At 43.7% G+C, this 12336-nt stretch overlaps 4 protein-coding genes across 11 annotated transcripts; 2 read left to right on the forward strand and 2 right to left on the reverse strand.

The window, feature by feature from the left end:
• The first annotated feature begins 305 nt into the window (after positions 1–305).
• LOC105282897 (hepatocyte growth factor-regulated tyrosine kinase substrate) lies at positions 306–4388 on the forward strand. Of its 4 annotated transcripts, none has more exons than XM_011345207.3 (11): positions 306–479; positions 555–639; positions 773–848; positions 926–1147; positions 1223–1497; positions 1570–1645; positions 1791–1967; positions 2117–2472; positions 2562–2875; positions 2988–3286; positions 3360–4388. In XM_011345207.3, the coding sequence occupies exons 1-11, from the start codon at positions 443–445 to the stop codon at positions 3927–3929; spliced, it is 2487 nt and encodes an 828-aa protein (XP_011343509.1). In that variant the 5' UTR covers positions 306–442; the 3' UTR covers positions 3930–4388. The 4 variants fall into 4 exon arrangements, with proteins under 4 accessions (XP_011343509.1, XP_026824920.1, XP_011343521.1 ...); XM_026969119.1 differs by having other exon boundaries at positions 3363–4388; XM_011345219.3 differs by having other exon boundaries at positions 926–1114.
• Positions 4389–4517: 129 nt separating this feature from the next.
• Positions 4518–9682, reverse strand: LOC105282915 (protein CLEC16A homolog). 5 transcript variants are annotated; one of them, XM_011345248.2, is made up of 15 exons: positions 9229–9682; positions 9003–9131; positions 8762–8895; positions 8523–8680; positions 8132–8361; positions 7877–8084; positions 7155–7808; positions 6935–7058; positions 6702–6856; positions 6465–6626; positions 6209–6347; positions 5773–6076; positions 5564–5694; positions 5052–5504; positions 4518–4862 (listed from the first exon to the last, which is right to left on the reverse strand). In XM_011345248.2, exons 1-14 carry the CDS (start codon positions 9300–9302, stop codon positions 5065–5067), a joined length of 3042 nt encoding a protein of 1013 aa, XP_011343550.1. In that variant the 5' UTR covers positions 9303–9682; the 3' UTR covers positions 4518–4862; positions 5052–5064. The 5 variants fall into 5 exon arrangements, with proteins under 5 accessions (XP_011343550.1, XP_011343540.1, XP_011343559.1 ...); XM_011345238.2 differs by having other exon boundaries at positions 4518–5504; positions 9229–9681; XM_011345257.2 differs by having other exon boundaries at positions 4518–5504; positions 8532–8680; positions 9229–9680.
• A 33-nt stretch (positions 9683–9715) lies between these two features.
• LOC105282939 (tRNA (cytosine(38)-C(5))-methyltransferase) lies at positions 9716–11233 on the forward strand. Its single transcript, XM_011345286.3, has 2 exons — positions 9716–10093; positions 10182–11233. Exons 1-2 carry the CDS (start codon positions 10027–10029, stop codon positions 11216–11218), a joined length of 1104 nt encoding a protein of 367 aa, XP_011343588.2. The 5' UTR covers positions 9716–10026; the 3' UTR covers positions 11219–11233.
• LOC105282947 (transcription factor MafG) lies at positions 11160–12321 on the reverse strand. Its single transcript, XM_011345299.3, has 2 exons — positions 12154–12321; positions 11160–11931 (listed from the first exon to the last, which is right to left on the reverse strand). Exons 1-2 carry the CDS (start codon positions 12178–12180, stop codon positions 11566–11568), a joined length of 393 nt encoding a protein of 130 aa, XP_011343601.1. The 5' UTR covers positions 12181–12321; the 3' UTR covers positions 11160–11565.
• Positions 12322–12336: the final 15 nt, after the last annotated feature.

The raw sequence follows: 12336 nt of genomic DNA on the forward strand, positions 1-12336 counted from the left end.
TCTTACCTCTATTCGATTCGATATCTTACGTTTGTCAGGTTAACATGTCTTGCAACATTTCCTGAATTTGTTGCTCTCGAATCCACGTTTAGAATTGCACTACTGCTGTACTGCACATTCCGCGCGTACCGATGAAAGTGCAAGCGTTCACATTTGAAGCTTGAATTGAAAATTATCGCGTCGAACTCGCGCGTTATCGATAACACTATACATCGATTAGTCGATCGTCGCGCGCAACCTTTATGACTCACGTCACGGGACAAACAGCCGGACACGGCCGGAGAAGGACGAACGCGAGTGAACGAAGGGAACGCGATTGTCAAAATCGCATTGCAGCGATCGCAGTGCGAGCTGATTGCTGAATAATTGATTATCGTGCGTGGATAAGCGACGAAAAATCTCACGAAAAACGTAGAAACGCGAGGTTCGTCCCGACGACAAGATGTTTCGCAGTTCGACGAACTTTGACAAGTTGCTGGGTAAGTTCTCCCCGGAATGTTTGAAATTCACCCAAAATGTCGGAAACTGTTTAATTCATCGTCGATCGTTTGCAGATAAGGCGACGAGCCACCTGCAACTGGAACCAGACTGGCCCACGATCATGCAAATTTGCGATCTGATACGTCAGAGCGACGTCCAGTAAGTATGTCCCGCGTCATCGTGTGGTTGTAACGTCACACTGTTGATTACATTACGTTTCACATTGTTTCGGAGAATTATATCAGCCGTGCTGTTATCGTTGTTTGTCTTCAAGTATCTCATGTACTTTCAGGCCAAAAGTTGCCCTCGCTGCTATAAGAAAGAAGATGATAAATAGTAATCCACACGTAGCGCTGTATGCCTTACTGGTACGATGTCACTTGATATTGTACTTTGTGTAGAAAGATTATGTTTATTATTTCCATGTTCATCAACATCTGCTCAGGTACTAGAGTCTTGCGTGAAAAACTGCGGCACGCTGATTCACGACGAGATTGCTACCAAGCAGTACATGGAACAGCTGAAAGAGTTGGTCAAGACCTCTCCGCACGAAAACGTTAGGCTGAAGACTTTGGAGCTGATACAAGCTTGGGCCCACGCATTTCGCAACAGCCCCAAGTACAGGACAGTCCAGGTGAGAGATTACAGCTCACCACATCACATTTCGGTAATACAAATAGTCCTTTCAAGGGTGATTTTGGTTGCCAGAAATTTTAATTTATTTTATTTATATGTTTTTCAGGATACTTTGAATATAATGAAAGCTGAGGGATATCAGTTTCCTGCTCTAAAGGAAAGTGACGCTATGTTTAGAGCGGACACCGCCCCCGCTTGGGCAGACGGCGAGGTGTGCCACCGCTGTCGCGTTGCATTCAGCATGGTTCAGCGGAAACACCACTGCAGAGCGTGTGGTCAAGTATTTTGCAGTCAGTGTTCAAGCAAGGTCTCCACTCTGCCGAAATTTGGAATCGAGAAGGAGGTGCGAGTCTGCGAGGCTTGTTACGAACACGTTAACAGGTGAGTGGGATCTCACGTTTTTTTCTAATTCGTAAATTATTCGGATCTGCGTGAAACATCGTGATTTTTCAGGCCATCTTCAACGCAATCCAAAGATACAGACCTGCCAGCGGAGTACCTCAAGAGCACTTTGGCTCAGCAGCAACAGGTACTTGTGCTTTAATGAATAGTAAATATTGCATTCTCCCTAGTGCATCAAGTATTCTTATTCACCATCTAAAATACTTGCTCATTTAATGAAAATTAAGAATAATTGGTCTCGTAAGCAACACTTCACGTTTTCGTTTTCATAGGTTCCAGCTCGGAAAACGGAGGAAGAGCTACGAGAGGAAGAAGAACTGAATCTCGCGATAGCTTTGAGCCAGAGTGAGGCCGAGCAGAAGGAAAAAGAAAAGAAACGTGCTACAAGTGCTTTGAAGTCCAATCCTACTCCAATATCTAGAACAACGTATTCGCCGCCGCCGTCACCCGTGAGTTTCTCATAAATTTCATTGAATGCACAGTCTGCTGCGTAAAATCATTAATAATTTCTTTTACTTTCCAAACAGAGTAACATCTAGATATTAATTTTCGTAAGTGTTTGTTCTATCCTAAATACGATCTTGATTTTTCTCGTTAGGGTCCCAGCCCGTCCCGGATGCAAGATGACGACGAGATTGAGCCCGAGCTTGCTAAATATCTGAATCGCAAGTATTGGGAACAGAGGCAAACAGTAAGCGAGGAGCATGGGTCAAGAGTGGACGTGACCAGTCCCTCCGCACCTAACATAGGCAGCCCAATGCCCCAAAAGGTCGTACTCGTGAAGCAAGAGAACGGCGAGATCGATACTCAAATGGAGGAGTTTGTGAGCGGTCTGAGATCTCAAGTTGAAATTTTTGTGAACAGAATGAAAAGCAATTCGTCGAGAGGAAGATCGATCGCTAACGACAGCTCGGTTCAGACTTTATTCATGAACATAACAGCCATGCATTCCAGGTATGTCCAATCGAACTGCTAATTTTGTATCTTGTTGTGTTATATATGTTGGCTTTTCCTTTAATGAAAGACACGATATTTTCTTGCAGATTGTTACGATATATTCAAGAACAAGATGACAGTAGAGTGTATTACGAAGGTTTGCAAGATAAGTTAACTCAGATGAAAGATGCCAGAGCTGCTTTGGATGCGCTTCGAGAAGAACATAAAGAAAAACTGCGCAGAAGAGCAGAAGAGGCTGAGAGACAGCGGCAGATGCTAATGGCACAGAAACTGGCCATCATGCGGAAGAAGAAACAGGAGTACTTGCAGTATCAACGCCAATTAGCTTTACAGAAGATTCAAGAGCAGGAGAGGGAAATGCAAATGCGTCAAGAGCAACAAAAACAGCAATATATAATGGGTAATGAATCCATTTTTAATTGCGTTATTCAAAATCATCTTTAAATTTATTTTAATCCGCTCTTATTTTCATTCAAACTATAATAATTCTCATATCTGTCCCACTTTTACAGGTGGTTATCAAGCAGTTTCAGGCTTTATGGGACCGTCTCAAGGATCACCCGTTCGCCATGTGCAATATACGACTCCTGGAGCAAATTACAATCCTATGTCACCGACGAATCAAGGCGTTTACATGTATGGACAACCGCCGATGAGCCAATACCCTATACAAGGTTACAATATGCCACCGATGAATACCCTGCCGGTGCACATGATGTCGTCGCTTCCTAATCCGGAGCAGCAGCTATCGGATCCGGCCATGCAAGGACAAGAGAATATAAGTCGTGTATCCATATCAGGCCCGGGGATGGTAGGTTCACGAATTTATGAAGCGCTTCTCGCGAGCGTTCTTATCGGCGGATCTAAATGTGTTACTTCCTCAGCAGGTTCAACCACCAAGCAACCACCAAATAGGACCGCAACAAAGTCCGCCAATGCACGTGCCACCGGGACAAGCCTCAGTAGGCAGGCATATACCGCCTGCACAAGGTGTTTCGTCTCAGATACCGCAGCAAGGTCCACCGACTCAAATCGGACTGCCTCCCCAGGTAGCTCAGGGTCACATGGGCCCTTCGTCGGGGCCGGTAGCTCCAGGAAGTCACGTGACGCCCACTGGACCTGTGGTCGGACTACCATCGCAAATGGGATCGCAGCAACCGTCTACTCTGCCTGGTACTTCTCCGATGCTGATCGGTGCTCAGTCCACGAGTTTCATTCAAGGTCCCGCTGGCTGCCAGAGTGCTAGCAGCGGACCCATTCCCGTGACGAGCCAAGGTCTACCCGGCGGCCCTCCTCAGGGATCCGGCGTACCGACGATGCAAAGTATGGCTCAAATGCCAACAGCGCAGTCGATACCGTATCAGCCCGCTCCAGTCCCAACTACAGTCAGCGAAGCTCCGCAAGAGCCGGAGGATACGAAACCCAGGACAGCGGAGCTGATCTCTTTTGACTGAACGAATGGAAGAACATTACTTACCCTCGACGGTACTCGAGGTAATGGAAATGATCGTCCTACTTACCTAAATTAAAAAACATCGACTTTAATAATTATAAATTTCAACTGTACGGTCGCGCATTTTACTCAATGAAATTTTGTGTCTGGCAAAAAAACTGTCATTTTATGTCTATTAACTGTTAACATAATACTAACAATACGTGTTTCTGAAAAATATATTAAGGCAGCGTAAGATGTGTGTGAGGGAAAATTACATTAGCAGAATACGCTAACGCGAGAGGCAAGATCGTGCTACGTGCTAGTTTTATACTATGCAATTTATGATACCAAAACAAAGCTGTTTCTTGCTACATTATTCCTCTAAAAGCAAATCGTTTATAATAGATATACCTATATGTACAGGATATGTTCTAATATATGAAACGAAATAAAGGTCGGTTTCTATAATATTAATAATAATCTAGCAATTTTAATTACCTGTACATCCAAGTTTTGAGTGTCTTCAAGATTCTCTTCACATGCAAGGAAATTTATATTACTTTATATCTTAAATATGCATATAAATAATTAATGCTATACTTCGAGATAGCGCGCAATATTTCCTTTATTTTTTAAATTATAGAAAATCATAACCAACAGGGATATATGTACATGAATTAATTACAAGAATTGTTGTACAGTTTACCGTTGAAGTGATACTTTGTTAAATAGCGCAGACAAATTGTGTTGTTTATGCGAGACCATCTCGTTTATAAGACAGCCTCAGTAAGTGGTCCAACGTAAAATAAAATTCTAGTTCAGCGTTATTTAACATGTTTTCTGTTCTCCTTATTCTTTCCAAGATCAGTCATACAAGGAGAACTTTTATTTGCACATATAATAAATTCATCTGACACTTGCTTCTAATCGCTCTTCAATCATCACATATTTGCTAAAAATATCATAAAAATTAAAACTTGTGTGTGCTATCATCTGGTTATAATAAGATAAAATATTGCACTAGAATAATTTCCTGTTAAATTAATTAAATAAAGCCGTTCTTTAATTCCATCCTTTAAAGTTTCTGAAAAATGTACTCGCCCATTAAATTATTTTGAATTACTAGATTGCTAAATTGAACCTTGCTATGGTAATCACACAGTTTCGACTTGACCCTTCCTACGGGGCTTCGCTTCCTGTCCCTGCGGAGACGTGAAAGACGTTTCTTCAGAATGTTTCCTAATCACAGACGAAGATTCGCCGTTACCCGAGCAAGTGGCACCTTGGCTGTCCCTCCTTTCCGCACACATGTGTGCTATGTTCAATCCATTTGACGTGAGAGACGTCTTGCGAATTCGCATGTCCTCCAGAGGAATCTCCTCGCTCCGCGGCCTTGGCATCTTGGGCGAACTGTCTCTGGATCGCAAACCGTTCTCGTGGACCTCGCTTGAATTTGCCTCATCGCGCTTGGCGCTCGAGGATGCCGTCGGTCTGGCGTTTTCCCTGCGCATCTGAGCCGCAAATCCAGGAACTTTGTTCACCGTAAACATCGGTCGCGCTTGGTCCTTCTGCGGTCTCTGACCACGTCCTATACCTAGAAGGAATCCATCGATTAATCACAAAGACTCTAATCAATTTCGACTTTCAACCTACGTTCGTGTCGTAAACTACGCAGCGCATAGTTTGGCGGCGTCGAGCAATGGGGCATGCTTGTTGGTATGTCCAACAATCGGGCAATCTGGTTCATCTTCTTCTGTCTGGCTTTTATGCGTCCCTTCGTCAGCCTAAATTATTCGACGGGTTTAATTGGGTTGGACTGAACAACGGCGATTTTGCTCTAAGCTTGCTTTTAAGAAACCGACCTTTGTTTGGCGGCCATACATCGAATGTGATCGTCGAAAATGAACTTGGCCGACAGCAACGGTATACGATTGCCCGTGCTGCTGCTCAACGGTTTGTAGATTGTTAGATGCAGGCATCTCGAGTCATCCTTGTCTCCGGCCACGTCGATATCTTGTAGGAAACCAACTAATTTCGCGACGCCCCATCCGAGCTTGCTAGTATCGGGCTCCACGAGAATCAATTGCACAACGTCGATGACCAAAAAACGGCGAATCTTTTGGCCGTCTTTCCACACCACGGTACATGCGATCAAGTCGCTGTTATCTACAAAGAAATAAGCAGTCTATATATATTATTCGTAATCGCAACTGAGGATAAATAATATCTTATCACGCATTGATTTCGTTATTTTCCGAGATTAATTAACGACTACACGATGAGACGAATAATTTTTACTTAGGTCAAGAACGTTGTTCACTTGTACGCAGTTAGCCGGATTAGTCAGCGGTAATTGAGTCTCCACCTCCATGTTGAGCGTTAACGACAGTTCCCTTATCAAGAAGAATACCCTTATTGCACGTCGCGCTCTTTCCACCTGCACAATCGTTTCATCTTTTCATAGTAAATTGGAATAAATGCTACAAAAGCTACACGGTATGTCTGTTATGTCCATTACCGCCTATTATGTCTGCTATCTCTAGCATGTACATACCTCACCACACGGCAGTCTCTTACTAAATTCAATTCCAGTCATGGGCGTGCCTGTGGGAGGTAATAGGATATTGCTGTCCATCATCAGCCACTCGACATTCAACGGACGTTTCTGTATCTCGCTGTATTCGTCCTCGAACATGTCCAAGAAGATGTCCTCGCTCTGACGATAAATGAGATTAATATTTCCTTGTCGAAATAGGTTTGTAAGAGTTGCATTGCAAGAGCATTCGCACACCTTGTAAAAGTTTTTGAGCAGAGACGTGCTTTGCTCCTTCGCCGCTTCAATGGCCGCCAGATGCGATTCTCGTAGCAAGCATTGTCCTTCAGACATCGTCAGTTGCGTCAGCAGCTTGATAGTTAACTCCAATGTGACGAGTCTCACTTTGGCATCTGATGAGGAATAGACATTCTCGTAAAAATGGGACCAACGTGTGTTACATTCGCGGCAGGAATACTGATGCAACTCACTCGTTTGGCAACTCAAAGTTATAATATGGATCAATCTATCCATGAGTAGTTCATTGTAGGAATTTTTCGTAGACGCGTTGTGAAATGGGGACAAAATTACGTCCAGAGTTTTGCGACTTATACCCTTGCGAATAAATGAATTTGTTAGCTTAACTATTTCATAAAATACTCGACGTAGCTCGACAGATTTCTCGCAGAATTCGAATAATGAAATAATTACCTGATTATTGACTAATGCATACAACAGACAAAGCGCGAACAATGCAGCGTAATCATTTTCCACGCACAGCAAGGAATTGACTATTGTTTCTAGGAATGGCTTCTTCGCTAGAGATTCGAATATGTCATTCTGACATTGATGAGGCAACGAAGGGCTCTCCAATGCTAAGCGCTGTTCCTTTTCCTCGTCCGTCACATTTAACTGCTTAATTTCTTCTAAATCGTCTTCGCTCGGAACGCTCGTGTCCAACGATGTATTCATAAGAACAGGGGTATTTACCATTGAAGCAGCATCGAAGGACGTGCTAGGGTGATTAGATTCCTGCAATTCGTCAATTGCGTTGTCAGTGTCCGTCGCTTCTCTTTCACTATTTTCCACGTCGCCCTCCTCGTTGCAAAGTTCCTCGGACGTTGACAAAGTCTCGCTCGGAGTGTCGAGAGACTTCTCTTTCAGCGGCGAGAAAGTTATAGACTTGCTCGGCGTTACATTCCCGAATTTTTTGAGAACCCTATTGGTTCCAGTTTGGATCGTATCCAAGTCAGACATGAGCATTACGGCCGCTAACGTATGTACAAGAGGCCCGTGCGACACTATCAAAAAGACTTGAGAAAGTAGAAAAAGGGCTATTACGACACTGACGTGTTTTTTCTCATCCTGAAAGACAAAGCAATTACCACCTGTGAGGAGAGATTGCGAGAGATAAAAAAAGATATGATTCCTACCTGAGTTTGGCACAGAATGTTCTTTTGTTTCGTCATAGAATAGACGTACAGTGGTACTAACAGCTTGTGCAATAAATGTTCTGATAAGACTTTATTCAAGTCCGGTATATTCAAGCAGAGAATATCGTTCAGATAATGCAAGTGATCCAGATGTTCCGCAACCAAGTCCGACAATCTGTTTTGACTTTGATGGCTGGAAGGGAGCACACTTTATCGACAACTTCGGAAAAGAAGACGGGTAACGTCGATACTTACTCAGCGTCATTCCGGATGCAGGTGTCCAATTCAATGATATGATCGCCAATGAACCACACGAGATTACTAAAATACGGTGCAGCAGTACGATCCCTTATGAAAGCCAGCATGGACGCGTCCTCGACGCGATACACGTTCAATGTGAGCGTTCTTACAGCTATGCGTACCATGCCCTCGGAATGATTGAAAAATTTGATTGCCTCTGTGTACAGGGGGAAGTCATTGGTGTGCTGGTAACAAAATGAATTTATTAGAACTCCGTCAGTGCACTTAAAAATATCTACGTGTGAAACTTAAGCACAAGACGTATTCCTAAAACATAATCGATACAAAATGAATAAAAACAGGTAGCTATAACTAAAAGATAGACATAGAGAACCATTATGTGTACCTCGTTTACCTCGTTATAAAAGAAATGAATGGTATGCGCATTTAATTTCAAACTCAACGTTTTCAGGAAACTGATGTAATACGCCATCACTTCCTCATCGCTGAAGTCGAATTTGTGCACTATTATACTGTTCACATGATTATTACTCAATAGATAATCTGAAGAAGAAGAGATTTCAATCCGTTAAACCGCCTCGAGAGACTTGCCCAACGCAGAAGAAACAACTTCCAGAAACTCACATAGAGACGTCTCGTTGCGTATGTTCTCAAATAAAATATTCAACGTCTGAAGCAACTGAACACACACGTAGCTCCCACATTTCTGCTTCATAATACGTAAAAAAAAGGAAAGCATGTTTTTCTCCAGAAAAAAGCTGCAAACACACGTAGCGCCTTGTTAGAAAGGTTTCCCGTGCATCGATGTTTCGATTCTACCGTCCCTCGCCAGGGATCCAAGAACGATTCCATTGTCTCTACTTACTCAAATACACTACTGTCATTTTGATCGCCCCATATGAGAATCTCGGCTATCGAACGTAGAGTTTCGACCAGCAAACCTCTGTTGTTATCAGACACAGTCTGATTCTTTGACAAGACGTTGTACAGGTACCTGGGCACAACAACAGACAGACACATAATACGCATGCCCTCAGCACCTCTCTTCAATAAACAAAATAGCAGCAATCCATCGGTTATGGGATGCTTACTTGAGATGCTCCAGGGAATGAGGATTCTTGGGCTTCCAAAGCCCGCCACCGAACCAGCTCCGACTGCGAAACATCTTCAGCTATCTCGAGCGCGCGAGGGTGTGCCTGCATTCGCGTGCCATCCAAGCTTTCTCCTCCAAACTGACGTCGTTCTCACCATGAGACGACCGCAGGAACACGTCGTTTCATCATGCTCATGACTTGCCCCGTGCGATCCGTGAACGTGGTACGCGCAATTGTCGAATACACTTGCGTTACATCGCTCAGGTTAGGTCACCTCGAGCCTCCCGTGCAATCACGGCTCCGTTACGCACGCATTCCGCTCGCGTTCATTATTCTTGCACGTAGCCTTCAGCGTAGCAGCACGTTAATTCCTCCACTAAACTGTTCACGGTCGTCGTTGAATTTCACGCGGCGTAGAACCCACGACCTGACCCGACTTCCATTACGTGACTGACCACGACTGACTGCGAGTTACGACGAACAGACTAACGAATGTGAGGTTAGGTTAGATTAGCGTGTCAGATTAGGAGCAGCTCGGAGCTACTTTGTGTCTTATCGGCGATGTCTTTAGTTCCAAGAATCTCTCGGAAACTGTACACGTTCCTTCGTGATCATCTTGTTTGACGCTTTTATATTTGTTTACTCATAATTACGTTGAATTTATGACTGCGGACAAAAATCACGTAGACTCCTGCCGCGGTACGTCGCACACTGAGCAGCAAATGCGAGCGAGTGACGTAAACTGTTTTCTGTTTATAAACAACTTCACGAGATTCGATTCGCACGATTAACGAGATGACTACTGAGATGAGGGTGCTGGAGCTGTACAGCGGTATTGGAGGGATGCATTATGCGCTTCATGGTAAATTTAAATATCGAGAATCAATTATAATGCAAACGTAGTATGACCTACTGAATTCAATAACTCTCACACGTGTGCGTCGTTTTAGAGAGCGGAGTCGCAGCGAAAATCGTCGCGGCGGTCGACATAAATCCCGTTGCGAACGATGTTTACCGTCACAACTTTCCCGAGACCGTTCTCATGAACAGGAATATCCAGTCCATCAGTGCGCAAGAATTGAACAAATTGAACATAGATGTTATACTCATGAGTCCCCCGTGTCAGCCCTTTACCAGATTGGGATTAAAGAAGGACGCTCTCGACAACAGAGCTTGCTCCTTGTTGCATGTTTTAAGTCTGATACCAGATCTAAGAGATCTAAAGTACATTTTGCTGGAGAACGTTAAGGGTTTCGAGGTATCCCAGATGAGGGACAAGTTGATAAACTGCCTGGAAAGTTGCGGATATAGTTACAGAGAATTAATATTGACCCCGTGCCAGTTTGGTATACCAAACAGTAGGCACAGGTATTACTTGCTAGCAAAGAGGAACGGTTTGAGATTCTGCCTGGAGCAGGGTCTGCTGGAAAACAGTTCGCTGCCCGAATCATTCAAGTCACTGCCAAAGAGTAAGCACTCAACACTTGCAGAGAAACATGGCAAGATTAATCCCAAATCTGGCATGGTATGCTACACGTTGAAGAATATCTTGGAAAATCCTGAGGAATCCAAGTACCTGCTACCCTCAAAATTGTTACAAAAACGAGCTTGGATACTGGACATACGGACACCCGACAGCAACGGTTCTTGTTGTTTCACCAAAGGATACGGTCACTACGCAGAGGGCACGGGGTCCGTGTACTGTCCGTTCTCCGAGGAAACAATCGCCCTAAAGTACAATGAAGCTAGTAATCGCGAGAACAATTCCATTGAGCAGGTGCAGATTTTATCAGATTTGAGACTGAGGTTTTTCTCTCCCAGAGAAGTGTGCAGATTGATGTGCTTCCCAGAAGACTTCGATTTCCCAAAACATATCACAGACAAGCAAAAGTACAGGTTGCTAGGTAATTCAATCAACGTTCACGTAGTTAGCAGATTAATACTTATATTATGTACTGAAAATAAAAATATTTCAGAAATACAATAAAATTCTAATACGATATATTTGTAAATATAATAATATAATGATATCTCTACTCCCAATCCTACATTGCTTTATAATATATAAGAGTATTCTCTTAGGAGAATGTTTTATGTAACGACCTCATCGATGACAACAAAATCTTGTACGAGACCTGTCATGTAGATCTAAATTATCTTTAAATTAAAAGCTGTGTATATGTACAGGTACATGTGTTGTATAGCCTTTCCTACTACAAACGCTAGAAAATTAAAAAGCATTGGACAACACTAAAACATTCATCAAATCACTCCATATACCAAAGGCATACCGAGTATAGCGTACATTGCGACTGAACAATGTACTTGAACATCTTATATGGACTCCAAGTCCGGTGGAATAATAATCTTCTTTTCCTGAGCGAATTTTTTGAGCGCTTGATACTTTGAATGCCACGTCTCTACCTCCTCCCTCATACGATTGTTGTCCTCCTGCATCGCCTCCATGTCGCGATACTCCTGTGTCTTCTCGGATTCCAGCTCATCTTTCTGTTCGATGCGCTTTATGCGGCAGCTAGCTGCGTACCCCCTGTTCTTCAGTGTGCGCCTTCGTTGTTTCATGCGCACAATCTCTTCCCTGGACAATCCGCGTAGCTTCAACTGCCTGTTCAGATCCCGCACAGATATCGTCACGAGCTCGTCATCGGTGATGTCAAGGCACGGTCCGGGTGACAAAGGATCCTGCGTCAGAGAAAGAAATTGAGATCAGTTAAATGGGAAACTAACCTCACGTGGGTGCTACCATGTGAAATTGCACGCTCCACTTGTATAGGATAATGATCTAATGCAAGTATGGAAGATTACGTTCGCTCTGTCTCAGCTCGACGACACGCTCGATGCCAAATGTTGACGTTTGCGGATCGTAGCAGAAGACATGTTGCACACGCGATGTCGCATACGTACCATTTTTATAGATCTTTTTCCATCCATTGTCCGAACCGCGAACTCCCGCAGTTTTTCACGCCCGTGAACGATACAGCCTCGAAAACGCCCGTATTCCTCTGTCTTTTGCGCTTTCCCAAGAAATTTGCTTAGTCATTCTGAGAGACCAGCAAGACGCACTCGCCATTCCCGGCATTGCCTATA

This window comes from Ooceraea biroi, chromosome 4 (genome assembly GCF_003672135.1).
Source record: "Ooceraea biroi isolate clonal line C1 chromosome 4, Obir_v5.4, whole genome shotgun sequence".
Taxonomy (NCBI): domain Eukaryota; kingdom Metazoa; phylum Arthropoda; class Insecta; order Hymenoptera; family Formicidae; genus Ooceraea; species Ooceraea biroi.

Excerpts from the sequence above, each read along its gene's own strand:
- LOC105282915 (XM_011345248.2), bottom strand. The coding sequence starts at position 9,302 with ATGTTTCGCAGTCGGAGCTGGTTCGGTGGCGGGCTTTGGAAGCCCAAG. Across the intron at positions 6,077-6,208 it reads GAACAACGTTCTTGACCTAA|ATAACAGCGACTTGATCGCA; the intron begins GTAAAAATTATT and ends ATTTCTTTGTAG. Across the intron at positions 5,505-5,563 it reads GCGTAGTTTACGACACGAAC|GTATAGGACGTGGTCAGAGA; the intron begins GTAGGTTGAAAG and ends GATTCCTTCTAG.
- LOC105282939 (XM_011345286.3), top strand. The coding sequence starts at position 10,027 with ATGACTACTGAGATGAGGGTGCTGGAGCTGTACAGCGGTATTGGAGGG. Across the intron at positions 10,094-10,181 it reads GATGCATTATGCGCTTCATG|AGAGCGGAGTCGCAGCGAAA; the intron begins GTAAATTTAAAT and ends GCGTCGTTTTAG.
- LOC105282897 (XM_011345207.3), top strand. The coding sequence starts at position 443 with ATGTTTCGCAGTTCGACGAACTTTGACAAGTTGCTGG. Across the intron at positions 640-772 it reads ATACGTCAGAGCGACGTCCA|GCCAAAAGTTGCCCTCGCTG; the intron begins GTAAGTATGTCC and ends ATGTACTTTCAG. Across the intron at positions 3,287-3,359 it reads CCATATCAGGCCCGGGGATG|CAGGTTCAACCACCAAGCAA; the intron begins GTAGGTTCACGA and ends TTACTTCCTCAG.
- LOC105282947 (XM_011345299.3), bottom strand. The coding sequence starts at position 12,180 with ATGGATGGAAAAAGATCTATAAAAATG. Across the intron at positions 11,932-12,153 it reads GAAAAAGATCTATAAAAATG|GATCCTTTGTCACCCGGACC; the intron begins GTACGTATGCGA and ends TCTCTGACGCAG.